Source organism: Stenella coeruleoalba, assembly GCF_951394435.1.
Source record: "Stenella coeruleoalba genome assembly, chromosome: 7".
NCBI lineage: Eukaryota > Metazoa > Chordata > Mammalia > Artiodactyla > Delphinidae > Stenella > Stenella coeruleoalba.
In genome coordinates, this window is record NC_137153.1 from 121,549,314 (window position 1) to 121,561,735 (window position 12,422).

General features: G+C 67.9%; 1 protein-coding gene across 1 annotated transcript in view; it reads left to right on the forward strand.

The window, feature by feature from the left end:
• Positions 1–630: 630 nt before the first annotated feature.
• The window catches only part of GPSM1 (G protein signaling modulator 1), a 31,240-nt gene continuing 19,448 nt past the window's right edge, over positions 631–12,422 (forward strand). The window contains exons 1-6 of the mRNA XM_079926037.1: positions 631–1,119; positions 9,617–9,838; positions 10,468–10,603; positions 11,332–11,474; positions 11,767–11,890; positions 12,131–12,246. Coding sequence (XP_079782163.1) covers positions 1,055–1,119; positions 9,617–9,838; positions 10,468–10,603; positions 11,332–11,474; positions 11,767–11,890; positions 12,131–12,246 — 806 coding nt within the window. The 5' untranslated portion in view covers positions 631–1,054. The remainder of the gene's footprint in view (positions 1,120–9,616; positions 9,839–10,467; positions 10,604–11,331; positions 11,475–11,766; positions 11,891–12,130; positions 12,247–12,422) is intronic.

Genomic DNA, 12,422 nt, shown 5'->3' on the forward strand with positions numbered 1-12,422 from the left:
GGGGGGAGGGGGGCTGAGGCTGAGAAGGGGAGCAGGACAGAACCAGTGAGACCCTAGGGCAGTCAGGGGTGGAGCTGAGGCCACATCACCGGTCAGGGCCACCAGGGCTCCCGGGAATTCGCAGGGGAGGAGGTGGCCTGGCACTGGGATACTCGACTCGGGTGGGTGGGCCCGGCCCGGCTGCTCTACCTGCATCCTTCCAAGTTTTCAGCCATCTCCATTTCACAGACAGCTGAGAAGGCCAAGGTTGGTAGGGGGGACCCTGCAACTCAAGGTCTCAGAAGGGAGAAACGGGGAGGGGGAGGGGGGCGTGCTCTCAGGATCCGTGGCTTCTGGGGCCAGGCCACACACATGCCTAGCTAAATGCTTTTCCATCCTCCCACACGGACGAATTCACATGGGGGACAGACTCGCTATAGCAGCTAGAGGGGCATCCCCGGGGCCTGCACCCCACTGCCAGTTTGGAGAGGGGCTGAGGCACGCTGGGGCTGGACTGGAGGAGAGGCAGAGAACCACCAAGGGGCGAGAGGTCACTTGCCGAACAAAGGCGGGAGGCCAGGCCTCCAACGGGGGGAAGAAACGGGGGTGACGAGGCCAGCAGCGCTGCGCCTCCACGCAAACGGCCTCGCAAGCCCCAGCAGCCCCCAGAAGCGATGCCGCGCCAGGCCCCTCTCCTGCACTCACCCTGGGGGGCTGGGGTCACACCCTCCTGAGCCCTCTGCCAGCCGAACGCTCAAAGGCTCCGCCCCTTCCCCCGCCGCGGGCCGCCCCCCCCCCCCGACCCCGGCTTTCTCCCCTCCCCCCACCGCGCGGACGGGGGGAGGGACCGGCGGCTCGGCCCGCGCCCCCTCCCCCTCGGGCGGCGGTGACATCACGGCCACGGCGGGAGGGGCGGCGCCGCGCACATCACTTCCTCGGCGCCTCCCGCCCGCGCGGACGGACGGACGGCTGGCGGGCGGTGGACAGCGGAGAGCTGACCGCGGACCGGCGCGGGGCGGCGCGAGCGGCGCGAGCGTGGGGTGCGCGGCCCCCGGCTCTCGGCGCCCTCGGCCCCATGGCGGGTCCGGCCCCGCCCGCCGCTGACGAGCTGCTCGGCCCTGCCCGGCGCCTCTACTCCAGGTGGGTAGGGCAGGGCAGGCGGTGGGGCCGCGCGGGGCCGCGCGGGGACCGGGCAGCTGGGGCCGCTGGAGGCGGGATTGGCCGGCCTGGAACAAAGGCGGCGGCGAGCGCGCAACGTGGCGGGGACGCCCCTCCCAGCGGGGCCGGCGGCGGTTGGGGGCGCGGGGTGGGGAGGAGGGGCGGGGGGAGGGGGTCGGAGGCTGGGGGCGCTGGGCCTCCCACGGCCCACGCCCTCGAGAACCAGGGCACTAGCGGGTGGGCAGCGTGGGCCGCTGGGATGGACTGCCGCCCGCCGGATCGCCCCCTCGCAAACGGTGTCCAGGGTTTGGGAGACTGGCAGCTTCTACAGCTCTGCTCTCCTGGCAGCTGGGCCCTGTGGCACGGCAGGCGTGTGGTGGGCGCTCCAGGAGCTTCCCTCCCAAGTCTGGCACCACCTCCCCACTGCCATGGCCCGAGTACTGGGTGGGCAGGGGGACATGGTATGCTGAAGAGAGCAGGATGTGTCACGGGTGGGGCCGTGCCCCCACCAGCCCACCAGGTGCCTGTGGTCCGGTAGATTGTGGCTGGCGTGGGGCTGCAGAGCCAGCCAGCTAGGTGGGTGGGTGGGCACCTGCCTGAAGAGGCACCTGCCGCGGGCAGCTTCGTGAGTGATGCCAGCGGTCTGAGCTCTGCGCCCCACGCCCATCAGGGATGACAGGGTGGCCCTGGCCAGGGCCGCGTGCCTGGCTGGTGACTCCAGGCTTGTCGAGGGTGTGCCACAAGGTGATGCCCTGGGCCTGGCCCAGACGGGCACAGGCACTGGCGTGCAGGTGTCCAGCAGAGCGGGGCAGGCGTGAGTGCTGGGCCGGGGTTGCTTACTGACTGCAGCTCCCGGAGGCGAGGACAGGCTGTCCCACAGTGGGGACAGGCCGTCCCACAGCGGGGACAGGCCGTCCCACAGCGGGGACAGGCCGCCGACTTGGAGGGACATCGTCCTGGCTACCCCCAGCCACCCTTAAGACCTGGGGGCTGCTGAGCCTTCACGGGGCCTAGCCTGGCCTGCGAGGATTCTCCAGCCTGGCCAGCAGCCCAGCAGCCGCAAACCTCTGCTGGGTGCCCCCCCCCCATGTGCAGAATGAGGCTCTGGGGCCCCTCCCACCTTGGTCTGGTCTGTGCTGCTGGCCAGAGACACAGCCCCCATTGTGTGGTCTCGGGATGGAGCGCTGAGCCCCCGGCCTGGCTCCTGGGCCCCACGCAGGGGGAGGGGCGTGTGAGTGGGTCTGTGGGCAGCCGACGCTGGAGGCCTGTCCTAGAGGACCCTCTCCACGGCCCCCCTTGGGGTGGAGCGCTGTGCGGGGCTGCACTTGCCCCAGCGTCGTTTCTCCGATGGAGAGGGGGTATTTCGGAAGAATGACACGTGTTGATCTGGCGGCCACCGGCTGTGTGTGTGTGTGTGTGTGTGTGTGTGTGTGTGTGTGTAGGGGAGCTATGGTGGAGGAGGTCCAGGCCGCTTTAGCCCTGGGAGACCCTGCGCAGCCAAGCCTGGGGTCCACATCGTGCTGGTCTCCCCACAGGCTTGACCTGGCAGCCTGGGGTGTGGGCTGGCACCAGGGCCCAGCGGGGACACACCAGACAGGACCCTGGCCTGGGGGAGCCATCCCTGGGCAGGGGCAGAGCTCAGAGCGAACGCTGGGAGGGGCCCGGAGCCCGGCCTGGATTCCTTGCGAGCTGAGCCCCGAGTGGAGGCCGAAGGGGCAAAGCCCGGCAGAGGTTTGGGGGGCCCGGCCACAGCCTGCCTTCAGGGCTGTGAAGACGCCCGTGAGCGTTTGGAGCCGCGCGTGTAGCCGCGGCTGGGTGTGCGCGGGCCCGTGCCCGGTCGGAGCCGGCGTTCAGAGGCTGCCGAGACGCCCTCAAGAGGTCATCTGTCCCCTCGGAGCCTGTGTGTCCCGGGAAGACCCCCCGTGGCGTGGGAGTGGAGGGGTGCAGGCAGCCCGGCACGTGGATGCCCCGCGGACAGGATCCCCTTGGTCTGAGCACCCCAGGGGTGGCTGTTCTGGGAGAACCCCTGTTGTGTGGGGGGCCAGGCCAGGTCCCCTCTGCCATGGCCCCGCCTGGTGACTCCCCTTCCGCACACCCACACCGCTGCCTGGTGAGGTGAGTTCAGCTCTTACAAAGCGGGTTCTGGGCGGAACCGGGCATAGAAAGCCCACGGAGAAGGGCCTGAGCGCGAGGGTGCTCGTGACCCGCCACGTCCCCAGATGGGGCCCTGGGGAGGGCACCGGGTCGGGGAGGCAGGAGTGGGCGGGGTCTCGTGGGGTGGGAGACGGTTAACACTCAGAGCCCCGGTCCGCTGCGCCTGGGAGTGCTTCCCCAGGGCAGGGGTTTGGGAGGGGGTGCCGAGGGGCCCGGGGAGGATGGACAGGTGGCCGAGAAGCCCCCGAAAGTGGGGAAGCCACAGGCCGCCCTCTCCTGGCCCTCTGGCTCCCTTAAGGCCAGCAGCTGAGCGCTCCTGCTGGGGCTGCGAGGGCAGAGCTGGGCGGCGAGCACACCACTGCGGGGCGGCTCTTAGAGGCGTGACCCATCGGCAGGCGCCCGAACGGGGGTCCCACGCCCCGTGGCAGTCGGCCCTACCCCAGGGCTCCCGAGAAGCGTGCCCCTCGGCACTTTGTAAAGCTGGGTGATGGTCGTGCTTCTCCTCTCCAGTGATTCCTGCTTCTTCCAGGCTGCCCGTCCCATGATGCTCAGACTGAAGGGGAGTCAGTGTGGCTTCACTCTGGGGACGGCAGGACAGGGGGTGAGCAGGGGCCCTGGAGCGTCTGCCCAGAGGCCCAGTGTGGGTGACAGCTCAGGACAGGGACGCTGACATTTAGCAGAGAGTGGGGCTGATGGGGACGCAGCCCCTGGCCAGTGAGCCTTGGTGGTGGGAGCCGGGGGCCAGGCTTGGAGACCAGCCTCGGTGGTCTGGTGGGCACCAGAGGACGGCGTGCCATCCGGGGAGACAGGCAGGTGGGGCATGAGTGCTGATGGACCGCCCGTGGGGGCAGAGAGCAGGGCAGTAGGGGCCAGGCGGGGCCGGGCCGATGGCTACTCCCGGGATGCTGTCTCAGGTGCCGCAGACAGGTGGGAGGGGTATGGGGCTGACGTGGTGACCAGAGCAGTAAGGCCGGCCACTGAGCGGTCAGTAATCACTTCATTAACTAGTAAGCCAGGGGGCAGGTGGCGGGAGCTTGGCAGACACTGCCCTGCCTCCTGGCCGCCACGGTCTGGCTCCTGGGAAGGCTGGCCCTGGTCAGCCGCTTTCAAGGAGAGATGTGCTGGGCCGTCGTGGTGTTGGGTAGCAGAGCTCACGGGTGGACGAGGCCTGGCTGGGGCCGGCAGGCTGACCCCTGAGGCCCCTGAGGTGGTGGGCCGGGTCTCTCCCTAGGACGTGGAGGACTGTAGATTAACAATTAAGCATCGGACTTCCCTGGTGGCGCAGTGGTTGAGAATCCGCCTGCCAATGCAGGGGACACGGGTTCGAGCCCTGGTCCGGGAAGATCCCAGTGCCGCGGAGCAACTAAGCCCGTGCGCCACAACTACTGAGCCTGCGCTCTAGAGCCCGCGAGCCACAACTACTGAATCCCGTGCGCCTAGAGCCCGTGCTCCGCAACAGGAGAAGCCACCACAATGAGAAGCCCGCTCACCGCAGGTAGAGTAGCTTCTGCAACTAGAGAAAACCCGTGTGCAGCAACAAAGACCCAACGCAGCTAAAAAAGAAAAATTAATCAAATTAAAAAAAATTAAGCATCTATTTAGCCCAGGTGGCAAATCCCAGGTGGAAGGCTACCCCCTCTCCCAGAGTTTGAGTGGTGAGGCTGGTGAAGGGGGAGCTAAGACCACAGCCTCTGGCCCCTGAGAGCCCTGGCCAGTCCGGCCCAGAGCGCCAGGGAGCCCCATCTCGTGCCCTGACAACAGGGCTCTTGTCAGGCCCTTGGGTGGACAGGCCTGTTGGAGGCCCCTGCAGTCCTACAGCATGGGGGCATGGGCAGTGGGCGGGAAGGCCGGCTCCGCAGACCGATGCTGCAGTGGGTGACCTAGGGGTGCTGCAACCCCAGTGCATCCCCAGTGGGCAGGAGCACCCACAGATACCCCCAGGCCTGCAGAGGCAGTGTGGAGAGACAGGCCCAGAACCTTCTTCACTGAACAAGGAAGTGAGCCTGGCCAGTGCAGGCAGGTTCACGGAGGAGAGGAGAGGACGGCCTGCGGTGCAGGTGTTGGGGGGCCGCCCCGGGGGGTGGAGGAGGGGCGTGGGGTCGATGTGACAGTGCAGAGTTTTGAGGGTTCAGCTTGTTGGCAGGAGCTGCGCAAGGGGGAGATGGTCCAGGTCCTGCCCTGCCCCCCTCAGCTGAGCTTCCCCCGAGGTGGACAGAGGCCTCCGGGCAGGGAGGAGAACGCCCTGGCCTGGACACCCTGGGGACCAGGGCCTGGTGTGGGCGGGTGGGCAGCCTGGGACCTCATTCTCCCACCTCTGCATCCACCCGCCCGGCCCCTTCCAGGTCTCGGCCCTCCCAGACCCCTCAGAGTGGCAACGCCTGCTGGGCCTCCTGGTCCGATGCTGACCCCCGGGTCCTGTATCCTGGGCGGCCTTTGCCCTGGACCACCACAGCCTCCTACTCATCCCTGGGTTCCCGCCTCTGCTCAGACCCCAGCATGGTGTTGGGGAGCTGGGCCCACCCTGGGTCTGTAGTTCCCTCTGACCCCAGAGCTGCGTTTCCCTTCCTGTCCCAGGTTCCCAGCTGCTTGGTCTAGCTGAGCCCCCTCCCACCCAAGGCCCATCGCTGAGACGGGCAAGTGGCCTGGCAGGAGGGGCCACCTACGAGTGGGGCAGAGAGAGCCTCTGTGAGCGCCGTGGGAACCTAGGGGCTCCTGGGATGCAGCAGCACCGTGGGCTGGACTGCTGGGAGGGGAGGGGCCTTGGGCTTCTCCCCACTGCTCCGCCCTGACCGAGCCCCGTGGCCCCCTCCCCCTAGCTGGACGTTGGCACCAACCCCCGCTACTCCAGAGGCTTCTCCCTTTGCCCAGAGATGGTCACTCGCGCCTCATCAGCCGTGGTGGCTGGAGGAGCTGGGAGCCGGGCTGAGGAGGTGGCCAGGGGGCTGGTGGTTTCAGGAAAGGAACTGGGTGGGGGGGTGTCTATTCCTCCCAAGACGGCTGGCCCCAGGCCCCTCTAGGCCCGCACCTGGGTTAACCTGGGGCCTGGGGCTCCTCGTCGGTCAGGTGCTGGTAACCCCAGCAGTGCCCCAGAGGGCCGGGGGACTAACAGGGTGACTGGACTCTGTGCCCACCTGTTGACCCTGCTGCATGCCGGGCGCTGGGCACCACGTGCTGCCGTGGGCCAGGCTGGGTGTTGGGGGACAGGCCGCCAGGAGGACGGGGCGGAGCCAAGTGCAGACCTGCCGAGCCCCAGCTCCCCAGGTGGGGGCCACACCGCCGTGTCCCTCCTCCTCTCCTTCTCTCACAGACGTTGACCCGGAGCCAGCTAGGTGCCTGGTGCTCCTTTGTGCTGCGTGACGGGGTTCTGGCCCCGCACCGGCCACAGGGCCGGAGTGGGGTGAGAGTCTGGGTGAGCGGGACGGGGGTGCGGCCGCTGCACCCCTGCTGTGCGCCTGCCCCCAAGGGGAGCGCGTGGGCAGGCTCCCCTGGGCGCCCGCCGGCCCGCCCTGCTGACGGCGCTGATCCCCGGCTCTGAGCCGCCCTTGATCCCCTGATCCACCGCAGGCCCTGGGAGGCCCCGGACCAGCTGCCGGGGGCCGGGGGTCTCCTGGAGCCGAGGCCACCAGAGCCTCAGCCCACCGCTCTGGGGTGGGGGATGCGGGGGACCGTGAGGCCGGCGCACCCCCAGGACCAGCAGCCGAGGTGGGGCGAGGGCTGGCTGGCCAGGAGGGAGGCCCGGAGCCCCGCCATGCCGGCTGCTGCCACGGAGGGCCCGCCTGCGGCCCTGAGCCTGGCTGAGAAGGCCGTGTGCAAAGTGGTGTACGGCGCCCCCCGCCCCCGCCCGCTGCTGCTGCCCGTGGGCCTGGAGCTGTGGCTGTACGTGCAGAAGATGCGCCACCTGCAGAGGAGGAGGTGCGGCGGCGGACGGGTGCTGAGCTGGAGGTCGCCGTGCGGTTGGAGGTTCTTGGGGCAAGGAAGGGGGTGGGGCTTTTGACCTGGGACACCCTGCCTGGTGCCTCCCCAGGTGGCCTCCCCACGTGCAGGCCTGGTGAGCTTTCCCAGTCTGCAGTTCCGGGAGGCTGCGTCAGACACCCCAACATTGCGCCCCTGCCCCCTTGACTTCTAGGCCCAGGGCCCTTCCCAAGCCAGAAACCTCCTCTGCTCTGAGCCACTGATGCCACATCTCTGGGCAGGGAGGTGGGCGGGGGGGAGGCCACGCCTGTGATCAGATCTGCCCGAGCCAGTGGGGCTCCGAAAACACCTGCGTTTCAGACCGAGTCCCCGGGAGGAGAGGGCAGCTGGCCGTGTAGTGAGCAGCTGGGCAGGGACAAGCAGGCCTTAATTGAGGAGCCCCGTGCGTGGCCCTGGTGGAGTGGGGCTGCCCGTGGGCTCCTGCCGCGTGGCATCCGGAGGGCCCTTCCCAGAGCTCTTGGCGAGCCGGCTGCTGAGGAGTGGGCGGGGGTGAAAGGGCCTGGCGTCCTGGTCTCGAGGCCATGCCCCTGACCCCGGCTCTCGGAGAGGCCACAGGGCTCTGCTTGAATCTGGGGGTGGGGGAGATGGCGGGGTCCTCTGGTGCGGGCCCTGCATCCTCCGGGGGGGAGCAGCCCTCTTCCCCAGGAGGAGTGGCCCCGATGCTGGGGAGCCGTGACTGGACAAGGGGCGTGGTGAAGGTGCCGACAGAAGGCGCTGAGCCTGTGGGGTGCGGGGCGCTGGGCTCAGCTTCTCCAGGGGCTCACCAGCCTCACCCCAGCCGGCTCTTGAGGTGTAGCTCTCAGTGTAAATAGAAGTGCCCTGCTGTCTTGAGAACGCAGGAGCAGAGTGAATGGGGCGTTGTGGTTTCTATCAAAGGGGCAGTTTGAATAAAACGGTTGAGGGACTTCCCTGGTGGCGCAGTGGTTAGGAATCCACCTACCGATGCAGGGGACACAGGTTCGAGCCCTGGTCCGGGAAGATCCCACATGCCGCGGAGCAACTAAGCCCGTGCACCACAACTACTGAACCTGCTCTCTAGAGCCCGCGAGCCGCAACTACTGAAGCCCGTGAGCCACAACTACTGAAACCCACAAGCCACAACTACTGAGCCTGCACGCCTAGAGCCCATGCTCCACAGCAAGAGAAGCTACTGCAATGAGAAGCCTGCATGCCGCAACTTGAGAAAGACTGCACGCAGCAACGAAGACCCAATGCAGCCCAAAATAAATAAATACATACATTTATTTTTAAAAAAAGAAAAGAAACGGTTGAGAAGCACTACTCTAAACAACTTTATTTTTTAAGGAAACACGTTGGTTCCCCCCTTCAGTAACTCCTGATCGTTGCACACTTCTAACAACGAAGCAGGTCGAGTGCGTTGGGGTGCAGCTGGCTGTCTGGTGTGCACGTTTTATTATAAATTACTCTCTGTAGGTTTTCCATGAACTCTGATGACATCCAAAAGCAATGGGAGTAAGAGGAGGATAACGGGGCGGCCTGTGGCAGCCCGGAGCCGGCTCCCGCCTTTCCAGGGGGTGCTCTGCTCCTGCTGTGTGGTCTCAGTGGGGTGCGGGGTGGCAGGGGCCGCTTGCCTCGGTGGGGGCCCTCTCCCTGGCTTTTTCTGCACCTGCGCCCCCAGCCCCCCTCGGGCCCCAGCGCAGGACATCGACTCAGATGCAGCCACGCCCCACCAGAAAATGGGAGGTGAGGACAGGTGACGGCCGAGTCCCCAGCCCCTCCCTCCCCCCCGAGAGCTTGGAGGGTGGGGGCCCTGCTCCAGGATGCAGGACCCAGGAGGGGCTGGGATCGGATCCTGCCTGTGTGGCCCTGACCATCTGGCTGACCCTGTGAGCCTCCGTCATCCTCACAGGGGATCAGGGCCTGCCCCAGGCCACCGTAGCCACTGTGGCAGGTAGCGCCTGGCCCGGGGGCGGCCCCTCGCCCCAGCAGCTGGGACTGGGGTTGCGGGAGGTAGTGTCTGCAGGCCGCCTCTGGGCGAGGGTCCGGCTGCAGTTGCAGATTCATGCTTTCGTGGCCGCCGGCTGCCCTGGGGGTGGGGAAGGGGAGCCGTGAGGCTGCGGCACAGGTGAGCCGCACCGTGTGCCAACCTGGGCGTTCATCCAAAGAGAGGTTGACGCCCACGCCCCCGGGCACCGCACTGGCCACAGCCGTCCGAGGTGCCCCGCTGTCCGAATGGTGACGTGCAGGGGTGTGAGGGGCAGGCTGAGAGCCCTGACCCTCCTCTCCGCCCAGGATGGAGCGTGGGGGGCAGGCTGAGAGCCCTGACCCTCCTCTCCGCCCAGGATGGAGCGTGGGGTCAGGCTGAGAGCCCTGACCCCTCCTCTCCGCCCAGGATGGAAGCCTCGTGCCTGGAGCTGGCCCTGGAGGGTGAGCGGCTGTGCAAGGCTGGTGACTTCAAGGCAGGCGTGGCCTTCTTTGAGGCCGCTGTGCAGGTGGGCACCGAGGACCTGAAGACGCTGAGCGCTATCTACAGCCAGCTGGGCAACGCCTACTTCTACCTGAAGGAGTACGCCCGGGCGCTGGAGTACCACAAACACGACCTGTTGCTAGCTCGGTGAGCCGTCCTGCCCCGGGCCCCCACCCCCCCGCTCTCACCACGAACCGACCAGCCTCCTCCTGCTGGCCCCACCCACTCAGCCCCCCCTGACCGGCCCCCGCCCCCCATTTCCCAGTGTCTCCGTTCTTCTCGGGCCTCCAGAACTTCCCCGCTGCTGCCCCTCCCTGGAACACCCTCCCCTTGCGTGTTCCCTGCCCCCTCTTTTGCTCCTTAAGGCCTGCAGGAGCCCCCCACACCCCATGAGCCCCCAGATATCCCAGGTGGGGGCGGAGCTTCCGACCACCGTGCCCACAGGCCCTTCCCCTCCAGCTGGTGGGCCCTGGTTTCAGCCAGTGTGTGGTGGCGGCAGACACCCAGCAAATACACACTGCACGGTTAATTCCCTCTGCCAGGCCCCCAACTCTCCTGCCTCCAAGCCGGTCTTCGCAAGTCCTTCCCCCAGACTGGCCTAGCAGAGAAGTGGTCCTGAGCTGGGCCCACCCGCCGTGGGACCCCTGCCCAGCATCATCCCAGTGTCTGGGGGCTCCCGGTCCCCCCAGACTCTTGCTGCCGTCACCAGGGCTCCCTGCTGGGTTCAGGGTCCCGCCAGTGCTTGGTCCAGCCCCTCCCTCTTTCCTGCCCTCCAGGACCATCGGTGACCGCATGGGGGAGGCCAAGGCCAGTGGGAACCTGGGCAACACACTCAAGGTGCTGGGCCGCTTTGATGAGGCCGTTGTCTGCTGCCAGCGGCACCTGGACATCGCCCAGGAGCAGGGGGACAAGGTGGGCGGCGGCCCCTGACCTGTGGCCCTGTCTGGGTCTGGGATCGGAGCCGCAGGTGACACCACTCACAGCCCCGTGTGCTCTTCCCGTGGGACGACGGTCCCCTTCAGAAACGAGGGCACTTTGGCTCACACCGACGCTGTGGGGCTGAGGCCCGGGCTCCCATCTTCCACGTCAGCTCCCCTCTCCCCGACCTCCCCCCTGAAGCCACCAACACCCCCAGTCACTCCTGGGGCCAGAGGGAGACGGGGGTGGGGGCCGGCTCCGGAAGGAACCTGGCTGGAGAGGCAGCACCGTTCGAGCAACGGTGGGTCCAGCTCTGCTGGACCCTTGACAGCCCTGCTCTGTGTCCTCCCGCCGTGGCCCTGTGGGGTAAGCATCCCTGCCCCTGTATGGGCGAGGAAACTGCGGCTGAGGTGACTGACTCGCCCCAGGCCGCCTCGGAGGTGGCTGAGCAGAGGCAGAGCCCTGACCCTTGGGGGTCAGAGAGGGGTGACCGGGAGGGGTGGGGACAGGTCCCTCCCTCCCCGTGACCCCTACCTTAGTGTCTAGACCTGGTGCTGCCACCCCCCAGGCCCTTGCCTTTGGGGCCTGAGGAACAGCGGGGACCGTGGGCCAGGCGATGGGACACCAGCTCTGCGCGCAGGGCCTGAGCGGGCGGCTCCTCGGGGGCTGTGGCTTCGGAGACGCCCGCCCCGCCCCCCCACCGACCTCAGTGTCGCCCACAGGTTGGGGAGGCGAGGGCACTTTACAACATTGGCAACGTGTACCACGCCAAGGGCAAGCAGCTGTCCTGGAATGCAGCACAGGACCCCGGGCACCTGCCGCCTGCCGTCCGCGAGACGCTGCGCCGGGCCTCTGAGTTCTACGAGTGAGCAGGCGGGGTCGTCCCCGCGCTCTGCACACGCGGGGACCTGGGTGGGCTCCCTCCTCACCCCCACCCGCCCTGTCCTCGGCCTGGCCGGCATAGGCTGCGCCTGAAAGCCAGAGTCGGGGGCGGGGCGGAGGCTGACCCGAGCCTTGGAGCTCAGACCGAGCAGAGCCACCCTCCTCTGGGGGCACGACCCTGGGAGGGACTGTGTGGAGGCCACCCACTCAGCACCTTCTAGCCTGGGTGGGTGGGTCGCTGGGAGGGACACAGCTCAGAGAGACTCGGCCCCCAGGAGGAACCTGTCCCTGGTGAAGGAGCTGGGCGACCGGGCAGCCCAGGGCAGGGCCTATGGCAACCTGGGCAACACCCACTACCTGCTGGGGAGCTTCACAGAGGCCACAACCTTCCACAAGGAGGTGAGTGGGTGGCAGCGGCGGGGAGGCCCTGACGCAGGGTCAGAGCGAGACGGCCGGGGCACCCCAGCAGCCCCCTCGCTTCGTCGGGGCTTGGTGCCGGGGCTCCCAGGGCTGCCCCTCTGGGCACACGGACGTCGGGCTGGCCGTGCTGGGCAGTGGGGCGGGGGGGGCAGCACCTGCCATCTGCATCGGATCCCGGGCTGCTCCGGGACCACCTGGGCCTTGTGTCCGTGTCCTCAGCGCCTGGCCATTGCTAAGGAGTTTGGAGACAAGGCAGCAGAGAGGAGGGCCTATAGCAACCTGGGGAACGCCCACATCTTCCTGGGGCGCTTCGACGTGGCCGCCGAGTACTACAAGTAGGCAGCACCCCTCCCATCCCCACCGCCCAGCCAGGGAGAGGGTGGGCCCTAGGAGGGTGAGGGAGCCTGGACCCCAGGCCAAGGAGGCGCCCACCTCAAGCTCTGCCCTCCCAGCCTCCCCAGGGGCCGTGCGGGGGGTTCTGTGCCACCCTGGAAGGGCGACCGATGGAGCC